Consider the following 11,082-nt stretch of genomic DNA (forward strand, 5'->3'; position numbering starts at 1 on the left):
GCATTGTAGAAATCTGATCACTAACTCAGTCTTGTGTTCATGTTTTCCTAATTGTCTGGAGTAGGCATGATTCAGAGGTCGCGCTTGGTAGCAATACTAGTACTGATAATCCATATTAATTGGTTGAGGCTTCTTGAAATGTAAAACCAACACCACCTATCATAGAAGTTGACTGGGATAACTTACAAATAGTAGAGACACATGATGATGAAGGTATAATTGAACTAGTGAGTGAGGATCAGCTATGTGAGATTTTGGGCTTGGACGTGGAAGAGAAAAAAAGAAAGACCGAACCAAAGCGTCGTAGAATGGTTGAGCAGGGGATCGATAATGAAGGTGCTGCCATTCCTGTTAGTGATGCCATACCAAATGAAGTAGTGATTACATATGATAAGGACCAGCCAAAAATGGACCTTGGCACTATGTATCCATCAATGAAGGAATTTAGGTTAGCAGTAAGACAATTTGCCATCAATGAAGAGTTTGATCTAGGCACAGAGAAGTCAGATAAGAAGAGATTTAGAGGGTTCTGCAAGTCAAGTGAAGATTGCCCTTGGAGAATTGTTGGCAGCCTACAGGATGATAAATGTACTATAAAGGTGAAATATGGATAATAACTATCTAACCTCCATTTATTAATTACAAATTACGTATGTGTGTATGTCTGTCCTATTTTACTATCTAACATCCATTCCTTCTAAAACTGTATATGTGCAGGTCACGGTCTTAGTTGATCAACATGATTGTATTTCAAGCAGCAGAGTGAAGACCATAACACCATCTCAGAACTGGTTTGCTAGCAAGGCTGTGAGTATCCTTAGAGATTCACCCAGTATGGGTGCTAAAGAATTACAGAAAAAGTTGCATGAAGAACACTCTGTCACAATTTCATATGACATGGTTTGGAGGGGGAAAGAAAAAGCTCTCGCTGAGGTTTATGGTAAATGGGAAGAGAGTTTTGAGATGTTATACAGATGGAAGGCTGAGGTACTCAAGAGGTCACCTGGAAGTGTTGTGGAGATTGAAGTACTAGAAATAGATGGTAATGTGTACTTTCATCGGGTTTTTTGTGCACTTAAACCATGCATTGATGGTTTTCTGGAAGGATGTAGGCCACATCTAAGTATAGATTCTACTGCATTGAATGGAAGGTGGAATGGCCATTTAGCCTCGGCTACAGCAGTTGATGGTCACAATTGGATGTATCCACTTGCTTTTGGGTTCATAGCATCTGAGACGGAAAACAATTGGACTTGGTTTATGAATCAACTTAAGAAGGCAATATGAGATCCTCCACTTCTTGCAGTGTGCACAGATGCTTGCAAAGGATTAGAGAATGTGGTGAAGAATGTGTTTCCCAATGCTGAACAAAGGGAGTGTTTTTACCATCTTATGAAGAATTTTGTAAAAAGGTTCCATGGGTTTGGAAGGATGTATCCTGCAGCAAGGGCTTATAGGGAAGATGTGTTCATAGACCATATGGCAAAAATTATTAAAGAATCAAGTGAGGTATGGAACTGGTTAAGTCAGTACCATACTCTCAAGTGGATGAGGTGTGTCTTCAATCCAGATATTAAGTGCGACTACATCACTGATAATGTAGCAAAGGTTTTTAACAATTGGATCCGAGACATTAAGGACTTACCTGTTGTTGAACTAGCTGACAAGGTTAGAGAGATGATCATGCTTTTGTGGAGGAAGAGGAGAAGGATCGGAGAAAGACTACCATCTGGACGGATACTACCAGCAATTATGGTTCAGCTGAGAGCAAATACTAGAGGTTTGGGGCACTTGAAAGTAGTGGAATCTGCTAATTGGAGTGCAGAGGTGTGGGACAATAGCAAGAATTGTGAAAGACATATTGTGAAGCCAAATCAAAAGACGTGTACTTGCCTTGAATGGCAGCACACTGGTAAGCCATGTCAGCATGTCTTGGCCTTTGTGACCTCACATAAGAGAGTAGACCTTGAACAATTTGTGCATGAGTACTACTCAGTGGACAGATTCATAGCTGCGTATGGGAGAGAGATTGAACCAATGACAGATAAATCACAGTGGCCGCGAGTGGAGCTGCCATTTGTCGTGGGGGCACCACTTGCGAAAAGAAATAAAGGAAGAAATAGGAAATTGAGGATCAAAGGATGTCTTGAAGGTGGCCACAAGAAGAAAGGTGTCAATCATGGTGTCAATGACGGTTCCAATGATGGTAGCACCGCTCCAACCAATGCTAAGGGCAAGAAAATGATTAGAGGCCCAGTGACTTGCAAGAAATGTGGTGAAAAAGGCCATAGGCAAGCTAGTTACAAGTGTCCAAGTGTTATTCTTTCAACCAAATCTCAAATTATCAACTCATGCCAAAAATAAACTTTTTTGTTCAATTGCAGGAAGAGGAAGCCTAGAAAGAATGTTACGAAAGCTAGGCCAGCTGAACCTAGCACCCCACAAAGGCTAACTAGAGAACAAATACTACAAGACAGCCCAGGCATGGTCACTAGAAGGTAATCAGCAATGAAAAATAATTATTCGTTCTACAATGCAAAAATGAGAAGAAAACTATTAATCTCAATGTGATAACATATATACGTGCAGCCGCCTTGCTTTCTTGCTGGGAGAGGGTACTTCACAAACCACATCTACTCCAGAGAACATGCCCACTGGAGCTCCAGCAAAGAAGCTAACTCCGGAGAGGATGCCCACTGCAGCTCCAGCAAAGAAGCTTACTCCAAAGAGGAGGATGCCTACTGCAGCTCCAGCAAAGAAGCTGACTCCAAAAAGGAAGTTACAAATTGAATGAATGATCTCTATGAAATTAATGTTACAATTATGTCAGCTGTGAACTCCACAAGTAGTTTTTTCTATGTGAAATCAATTTCTCCAATTTATCTGAGCTGTTAGCTCATATATTTTTTGAACTGTGAACTTATTATGTGAACTCATCACTTTATTTTGTGAGAAGTGAACACATTCCGTATTCATCTATCAATCATGGTTGAAGTGTCTATATGTCTCTCCCTTGCCAATGTACTAAAATTTGAGGTCTGCATACTTTTTCTAGTCACAATTCCATTTCTTGTCTCTGAATAAGCTACAGTAAGTGCAAAAGAAGACATTGTGGCAAGTAGCTTATGGACTGAAATTTGCGGCATTATTTATTTGTCGTATTGTCGCTCAATTGATTCTGGACATGAACTTAAACATGACATGCTATTCTTGATGTAATTACCAAGTTGCAATCCAACATCAACTAAAGGTTACAGCAAACGTCACTTACAGGTTGCTTGCATTCAACATCTTCAGAACTTGACACGCATCCATCTCCTCCAGCGGCTGCTGCCATCATGCCACTGATGCTGATGTTCAGCGCCACCCACTTCTCAGGCATGTCGCGGGGCGAGCTGCGCCAACACACGCAGGGGAGGGCGAGTTGTGCTATCGCGTGGAGGCATGGGTGCGCACCCGCAGCGAGCTGTGTTGGCACGCGCAAGCATCCGCAAGGGGGCAAGCACCCACGGCGAACTGCACTGGCACGCGTAAGCATCCGCGACGTGAGGGCGAACTGCGCCGGCGTGTGCAGACATGGATGAGCGCCGGCGGAGAGCTGCAGTGACGAGGGCGAGTTGCCACAGCGCGCGCAGCCATGGGCGAGCACCGGCGGTGACTTGCAGTCTCTCGCTCAGGCGTGGTCAAGCTAGGGCAACGAGTTGGGTAGCTCGCGCGGACATCAACGAGGTACGGCGGCGAGCGACCATGACGACACGAACAAGCTAGCCTCAGAGCAATCCGATATAGAGCAGACTACAAGCAGATTGGATAAGGTAGAAAGACACAAGAGTATTTTGGTCCTTTCAGGTGCCAGAAAATTGAAAAGAAAAAGGAAAGTAATTGAAAAAGGAAAAATGGCATGGTAATCAAAGTGTACAGGAATTAGGTGGCATTTTTACGAAGCCAATGTTGAGAGTGGCATTTTTGCGAAGCCCGATATTGAAAGTGACAAATAGCCGATTTTCTCAGGTAATATCTAGGTAGTACATCATAAGGTACAAACTTCCTATATACCTACCTATAATTACTACTGGACTCCCCATATCTATCTATCTATATCTTCTTTTGGTTTGACGGTAACACATATGGCGGAGAACAACCAGCCCAACCCCCGGCCCTTTCTCTCTACCGATCTATAGCGGTATTTTATTATCGCTAACCTCACAGTAATCCATCCGGCGAAAACCTAAAGCAAAAGTAGGAGCAAAATATTCGTCCTAGTTTAAGGTATGCGAGGTGAGTGCGCGTGATAGTGCTTGTACATGGTGGGCAGGGCCGGCAGAGGCGTTTGCTTTCCAACGGAAAATTAACAGGAGATGCAGCTAGCGGCCGCCTCCTCTGCCTCTGCCCTCCCTTTCGTTCGTTAACGTGCGTGCGCCGCGGCGGACGGGCGCGTGGCGGCGGCACGGCTGGGTTGCGGAGACGACCGGAGATGGTGATGATGATTATGGCTTGGTCGTTTGTGCGCAGGGGATACCAGGGCAGCGGCGGAGATGTCCGTTGCGGATGTTGCCGCTGCGGCGGACAAAGGTAAGGAGAAGGTGGAGGAGCCTGTGCCCGCGGCGAGGGCAGCGGGGGGCGGAAATGGGAGGTTCATGGCGTACCCGGCGCGGATGGCGGAGCACAAAAGCGTGGTGGCGGACGCCGCCCTCTTCAGGGCTGAGCTCGAGAAGCTGCACGCGCACATGGGCACAAAACTCAAGTAAGGGATCGGTGGCAACCTTCCTTCCCCTCTATGCATCACCGTTTCACCATTCATGCGCCTGCAATATAATTTCGAGCTGTTCTATATGATGTTTTAATTATCGCTGTTGTTGTTGCATTTATTTTTGTTTTCCTTCAAGTTGGAGATAAATATGGGAGGGGAGAAAGGGAGGTTTGGTGAGACGCGGCAATCTTGATAACGAATTGTGCAAATGCCTGCATTTTTCTTTTTGGACCCGCGTTCGTTTAGTTTACTAATCTGTACTCCCTCCCTTTATATTATGTGGCCCAAATCTGCCAACATGTCTCAAGCCATAAATCTTTTGGTACCGATTACGTAGCTACTTTGTTATCTGCTTTGGTCTGTCTGATAGCTGGCTACGCCTCTGAATATGGGACTATTGTTTCATTCAAATTGGATATTGTCCTTCAGAATAATTATTTTACCAGTTACCAAGTGGTCTTTGATACACACCAGCTTGTGTTCCTTTCGGGCCTGTCATTTAGCATCACCTCGGCTCATATCATTTTCTGGGTATTCCCCCCTCTTTTATTTCTGTCACATAGGACACCAACCTATTTGGCAGCTTTGCTTATAATTCTGTACTAGCATCACTGAGCATAGTTTGTTTGGTGTATCTCTAACTCTTTTTCACTGTAAGGGTGCCAATTATTGGTGGAAAAGACCTGGATCTTCATCAACTATTTAAGGAAGTTACCTCACGAGGTGGCATTGATAAGGCAAGAAATTAATGGAATTACTTATGTTTAGTGGTTTAAAGTTCCTTTCGGAAGTAGTTTGTCTGGCCATATTTGTTACATTGTGCTGCAACTGTTCTACCCCGGAAAGGTAATATTTAGGATTGTCAGGTGTCATTCAATAGCTGAACTCTGCAGCTAATTATTTAGCCATGTTATGTCACTCGACAAATAACTGACCTACAAATTCTTGAAATAAAAATTTGGCCTACATGAATTGCTGCTACATTAGGGATAAATCAAACTTTGCGTCCATGTAGCAATCACTTAACTAAAATTTTCGTTAGAAACGGAAACTGGGCATGCAATTTTAGTTCATATGAATTCCATTGTTATTACATTGGTAGGTCTTCATCTTATTTTCTCCCAATTTATCCTATGAGGTAACGAAATTCTCACGCATGATTTCTCACTGCTACCTTTCTCTTGCCGCAGTCCAGATATAGTTATCGCATTTTTCATTTAGATGCTTCAAACTTATGCAAGATGCCAATTATTGGGAAAAACAACAGTGCTCATCATACGAGTAGCCCACAAGCAATTCCATTTAGACAAGAGTAAATTTCATAAAAATCCTTCAAAAACATCAATGATATAAATGTGTTAAAACATGTGGACTGGCTAATGTACCATGTGATTCTAAAACTTGTATAGCATAGAACATGTTTTACAAGAAAAAAAATCTGAATTATGAACACTTGAGCTGGAGCCTGGATTCAGCTAATTGCAAACCGACCTTGCTTGGTGCGTCTGCCTAGGACTTGATTGGTATAAATACCGTATCTGAATCTTTACTACATTTTTGTGTAAGCAGAGATTGTTGTCAAGGAAAAGCAAGTTAAAGCCACGACACTTCAAAATTTGTGGTGTTTTTTTGAATGTATTGTTAGTCATCACTTCATCTGTAAATATGCAAAGTCAGAAGGTCAGATTGATAACTGTTTGTGTTGCTGCCTCGCACAGGTCAAGGCAGAAAACAGATGGAGAGAAGTAACCGCGTCATTTATTTTCCCTGCAACTGCGACAAATGCTTCTTTTATGTTGAAAAAATACTATATGTCGCTGTTATACCATTTTGAACAGCTCTACTTCTTTGGAGCACAGGGCTGGTATCAACAAGAAAGTGGTGTGTGCAATCTACAGAATTCCGTGTTCTAGTTCTGACTGTCGCTTTCTTGCCATTACTCAGACCATGTTTTTACCGCAGATCCCAGATCACTGCCTTGCATAGAAGTGAGAGCTGAAACACAAAACACTGACAAAAGAAAAAGGGCCACCAATGCCTCTTCAGGTTAGTTTCAGTCAACTCATCTTCTTTAGGCCTCTCCCTCTCCAGTGTGGCGTTATCTCTTCACCCTCCATCTCAGATTTTTGTCCGTGGCATAGAGTTTGAGGAGGATGAAACCATATCTTATGCTGGATACCATCTCTTCACAAAATCCAACACATCCGTCATTAAATTTTGTACTCACTATTCGATTAGACTCTCTTAACAAAAGTGGGTTCTCGTGTACTCCCTCCGTTTTTATTTACTCTGCATATTAGCTTTGTAAACTTTGACCAAGTTTATAGAAAACTTTTAGCTTAGACAATAATAAATCAATACTATTAGATTCATCATTGAATATATTTTCACAATATACATGTGATTGTAAATGTTCATATTGTTTTCTATAAACTCGGTCAAACATTATAAAGTTGGACTTAGGACAAAGCTAATATGCAGAGTAAATAAAAACAGAGGGAGTATTAAATAGTTGGCCTATACGATTCAACGCATTGAGATGGTGAGTAAATTGACATGGCAAGCTTATATACAGCTAATAAGAGACGATCACTGGGACTGGATGTAGCACTCATCAGATACGGATGGGTATGCACGTTTCTGTTAGTTTTTAAAAACCTTGTATCATCATGAGTTCATGATATTGTTACTTACATGATTCACTAATCTTTATTCTAGTTTAGCATGGTTGGTTTGGCATTAATTAGATCTATATATCACTCAGTAGAAGTTCAGTACAAACAGCCACATACATATATTGTGTTCAAATTATATGGAGCTTTCTGAACGACAAACATAGCTAACAAATTGAACGACTTGGAGGTGATTTAAGACTCGAGGAAAGATATTAATATTCATGTGACTAATTTATTTTTCCTTGAACTGTTTTAGACCCAGCTTTGGCTTCTGATAATGTTGATGTGGATGTAATAATTGATGGCAAGTTTGAACATGGTTACATTGTAACTGTTATTACGGGATCAAAATCCACAAAAGCAGTCCTTTATAATTACAGTGAGGAACCTGCTCTTACAACTCTGGCACCTACTATGCCCGTAAACAACACTGGTTCGAAGGGTGGACGTAGGCGGAGGCAACGCAGGAAGAAGCTAAGTACAACAGACCCCAGACATCCCAAACCAAACAGGAGCGGCTATAATTTCTTTTTCCAAGACCAGCACAGAAAGCTAAAGCCAGATTATCCTGGCCAGGACAGGCTGATCAGTAAAATGATTGGTGAACGGTGGAACAATCTAAGCCCTGAAGACAAAGCTGTAAGATAGAAAAAATCTATTAAAATCTCAGCTCTACAAATCATCAGCTATTTTGTCATGTGATATGTCCCTTCTGTGATTTTTAATAGGTGTACCAAGAAAGAGGTGTACAGGACAAGGAGAGATACCAGTCTCAGTTGGCTGCTTATAGAGAAGAACTGAGAACAGGCCAGCCTATGAGCAATCCTATGCCTATTATCGGCAATGCACCTATCCAGCAGACATTTCCCCAGACAGAAGTAACTATTGATGAAGTGGACTGCAAGGTCAGTAAAGGAGATATGCTGCTGTCCAATCAAAGGTACAACAACAGTGACGAAGGTGTTGATTCAGGTGGAAAACTTGTTGAAGATGAAGAGTTCAACACGGATACATCTCGTGAGCCTAGCATTGATACCACTGATTCGCCTGGGCTGCTTGATCCTTCTGCTGATGGCGACCGGTTTGAACTTCGCAGGAGGGAGAACCCCAACAAAAATGAGAAACAGAGCACTGCACCTAAATAATGATTGAAAAATGACTTAATGGTACAAGATTGGAAGTAATAAGTTGAAGCGAGCGGCAGGTTATGCCTACTACCTTGGATGTAGGATCAGGTCGATGTCTCATTTTTATTCCTTTTAAATATCAGCATTGTTGTAGAGACTGCTACGGGCTAATTTATGTGGGTAACACTCTATTAGCGCATGAAATGCTGTGGGTTTTTTCTTCAGTTTGGAACAAAGTTGATATGTTGAATTGGTTGGATGGACGATATATGGTTTTGTGTCATTTTGATTTCTTGCTGACATTAGTTTCGGCCTGTAGTATCACCGTAACGCGTTGTAACATGCCTTGACGAACCTGAATTCAGAGGAAATGAACACGAGAGAACTGGATGTGCGGTTTTATCTCGCTCAGATGAAGGCTTAGGCACAACCACCTAGAGGGAAACTTGGTGGTACTTGGATTTATCATCATTACAAGATGAAAGCAAAAAAAAAAAAAGGGTAGACGAAAGCAATTGACAAAGCAAATTGCCTATAGACTTTTGCAAACAGGAGAAAAACTATGTCTCATCAACCTGTCTGATTAGAAAAAACAAATGGTGTGTCATTTGAAGTCCTGGGTCGAAGGATATGAGAGTTCCGGTGCAAGCCGTCAAGAGCATTAATTGTTGCACGATGCTCCATGTGTTTGCTCTCTTTCCTAGCTAGTTAGCATGAATTTGAGCCCCTCTTTTAGGCTGCTTTCACACCTAAGCTAGGAGGGATGTTTCTGGTATAAATACCTCTTCCCCCACTTCAGCCACCACTCTTTGGCAATTTGATTTCAGCATAGGTTAGCTAATGTGAACTTGCCTTGTGAGAGGGTAAACTCACGGATTTACAACAACAACCCTTGAGGTTGCTCTTTGCCAATTTGATTTTAGCATAGGTTAGCTAATGTAAACTCGTCTTGTGAGAGGGTAAACTCACTCATTTACAACAGCAGCCCTTGAGGTGGTGACCAGTTCGTGCTTCCAACTTCGTGTGTGGTTGTGTGGATTAAAAACTTGAGTGTGGTTGGGCGAATACTTGTTATTTGTCATTGCATATGTGATAGCTTGCTCCTGTCTCGTCAGGTTGCACTAGTTATTCATTACCTGACAATGTTGTTGGCCGGGATCGAGGGCTTCCTTCCTCCCCTTCAGGTGGTGTTGATTCGTTCGATCAAGCAAATCCTCCGTTAAGATTGGGCAACCCCTGATCATCTTGGCATCATAGTTTCGTTTGACATGGTAGGATCTTGTACCCCTAGTTCAATTCATGTTCTTGTTCATCCTAAAGTCCAAAAATAGCCCCACAAAAAGTTACCTTTACTTAGCCCTTTGTCGTCTTTAATCCGTTATTTAGTGAGTTTTATCAAGTTCTTATCCATTAGATCTTTGTTTTTAGTTGTTGAGAGTTCCCCCATCTATAATTCTTCATTTGCCTCCATTTTTGTGCTCAAATTTCATATCTCATCCTCCACCAATTCTTGTGTATCTTTGTCTGGAGTTCATTTTGGATATTGTTGTGCATTTTGGAGAGCCCACACCGTGTCCTTTTCATCCATTATTGTTATATTTCATTCTCACTGTGTGTTCCGGCCACAAAAGTCAGATCTATTCACGTGTCTTTGCTGGAAAGTTTTAACTGGATGTTCTTGTTGTTTAAGCTCGCCCTTTATAATTCTCGTGAGACCCACAAAGTGTGTGTCTAGATCCAAGTCACTTGTTGAAAGTTTTTCAGAAAAAGCAAAAAAAGACAAAAAAAGGAAAGAACGATTTGTCCAAAGGAAAGAAAGTGTGCGCTAGAATCAAAAGAAGATACAGATTTGGCACTGTTCTTCACTAATATCTTGAGAAATCCCTGGTTGTGTTGTGAGCTGAAATGTGCCAAGTGTGCAAATTCTTTAATCTGTGTTTTCTAGCAAATCCGATTCCTTGGTGTGAGTTGCATGTTCTACACTTGTATCACATTGAGCAACTAAGGCATTAGATTCTTTTGTGGATGTTTAATTGGTTCAACAAGACCTAGATGGCATATTAGTGTATATTTGCTACATATATAACCCACCTAAGATCCACAAAACTATCCCGCATGTGCAACCCTTGACTTGTATTCGCTTGATTACCACTCTTTGTCTACCAACCACTGGCACCACGGTTGAGCATGATTTTGCTCTCACTTGGAAGGTACAAGAGCTTTGGTTGGTAAGTGATAGTGAGTTCGAGTTGTTACACACATATATTCTTGTAGAAAGGGCTTTGCACAACTAACCATGGCAGGTCGTGAGTATGTGGAACTTCCTTTCTATGGAAGTGCTGACCCAGAGGAGTTCCTTGAATGGGTACAATTCATGGATTTGGAGTTGAGGAAATTTCCAGAATCAAAACGAATGCTTCGAGTAATAATGGAATTTGAAGATTATGCTTGCAAGTGGTGGAAGTACCACCGCAAAAGCAGATTTGTAAGAACATGGGTGGAGTTGAAGGAGATCATGAGGAAAGGAGTT

General features: G+C 41.8%; 1 protein-coding gene across 3 annotated transcripts; it reads left to right on the top strand.

Annotated features, from left to right (window-relative positions):
- Positions 1-4,123: 4,123 nt before the first annotated feature.
- On the top strand, positions 4,124-8,843 carry LOC119316744 (high mobility group B protein 9-like). 3 transcript variants are annotated; one of them, XM_037591127.1, is made up of 7 exons: positions 4,124-4,269; positions 4,513-4,744; positions 5,409-5,487; positions 6,469-6,631; positions 6,713-6,796; positions 7,682-8,064; positions 8,154-8,843. In XM_037591127.1, exons 2-7 carry the CDS (start codon positions 4,536-4,538, stop codon positions 8,568-8,570), a joined length of 1,335 nt encoding a protein of 444 aa, XP_037447024.1. In that variant the 5' UTR covers positions 4,124-4,269; positions 4,513-4,535; the 3' UTR covers positions 8,571-8,843. The 3 variants fall into 3 exon arrangements, with proteins under 3 accessions (XP_037447024.1, XP_037447023.1, XP_037447025.1); XM_037591126.1 differs by having other exon boundaries at positions 4,129-4,278; XM_037591128.1 differs by lacking the exon at positions 4,124-4,269 and adding an exon at positions 4,396-4,410.
- Positions 8,844-11,082: the final 2,239 nt, after the last annotated feature.

Source organism: Triticum dicoccoides, chromosome 6A (assembly GCF_002162155.2).
Source record: "Triticum dicoccoides isolate Atlit2015 ecotype Zavitan chromosome 6A, WEW_v2.0, whole genome shotgun sequence".
Classification (NCBI taxonomy): Eukaryota; Viridiplantae; Streptophyta; class Magnoliopsida; order Poales; family Poaceae; genus Triticum; species Triticum dicoccoides.

What these genes read in the sequence shown, in the direction of transcription:
- LOC119316744 (XM_037591126.1), top strand. An exon ending in CTGGTATCAACAAGAAAGTG is followed by an intron (nt 6,632 to 6,712) that starts GTGTGTGCAATC and finishes TTTTTACCGCAG; the next exon opens with ATCCCAGATCACTGCCTTGC. An exon ending in GGCCACCAATGCCTCTTCAG is followed by an intron (nt 6,797 to 7,681) that starts GTTAGTTTCAGT and finishes GAACTGTTTTAG; the next exon opens with ACCCAGCTTTGGCTTCTGAT.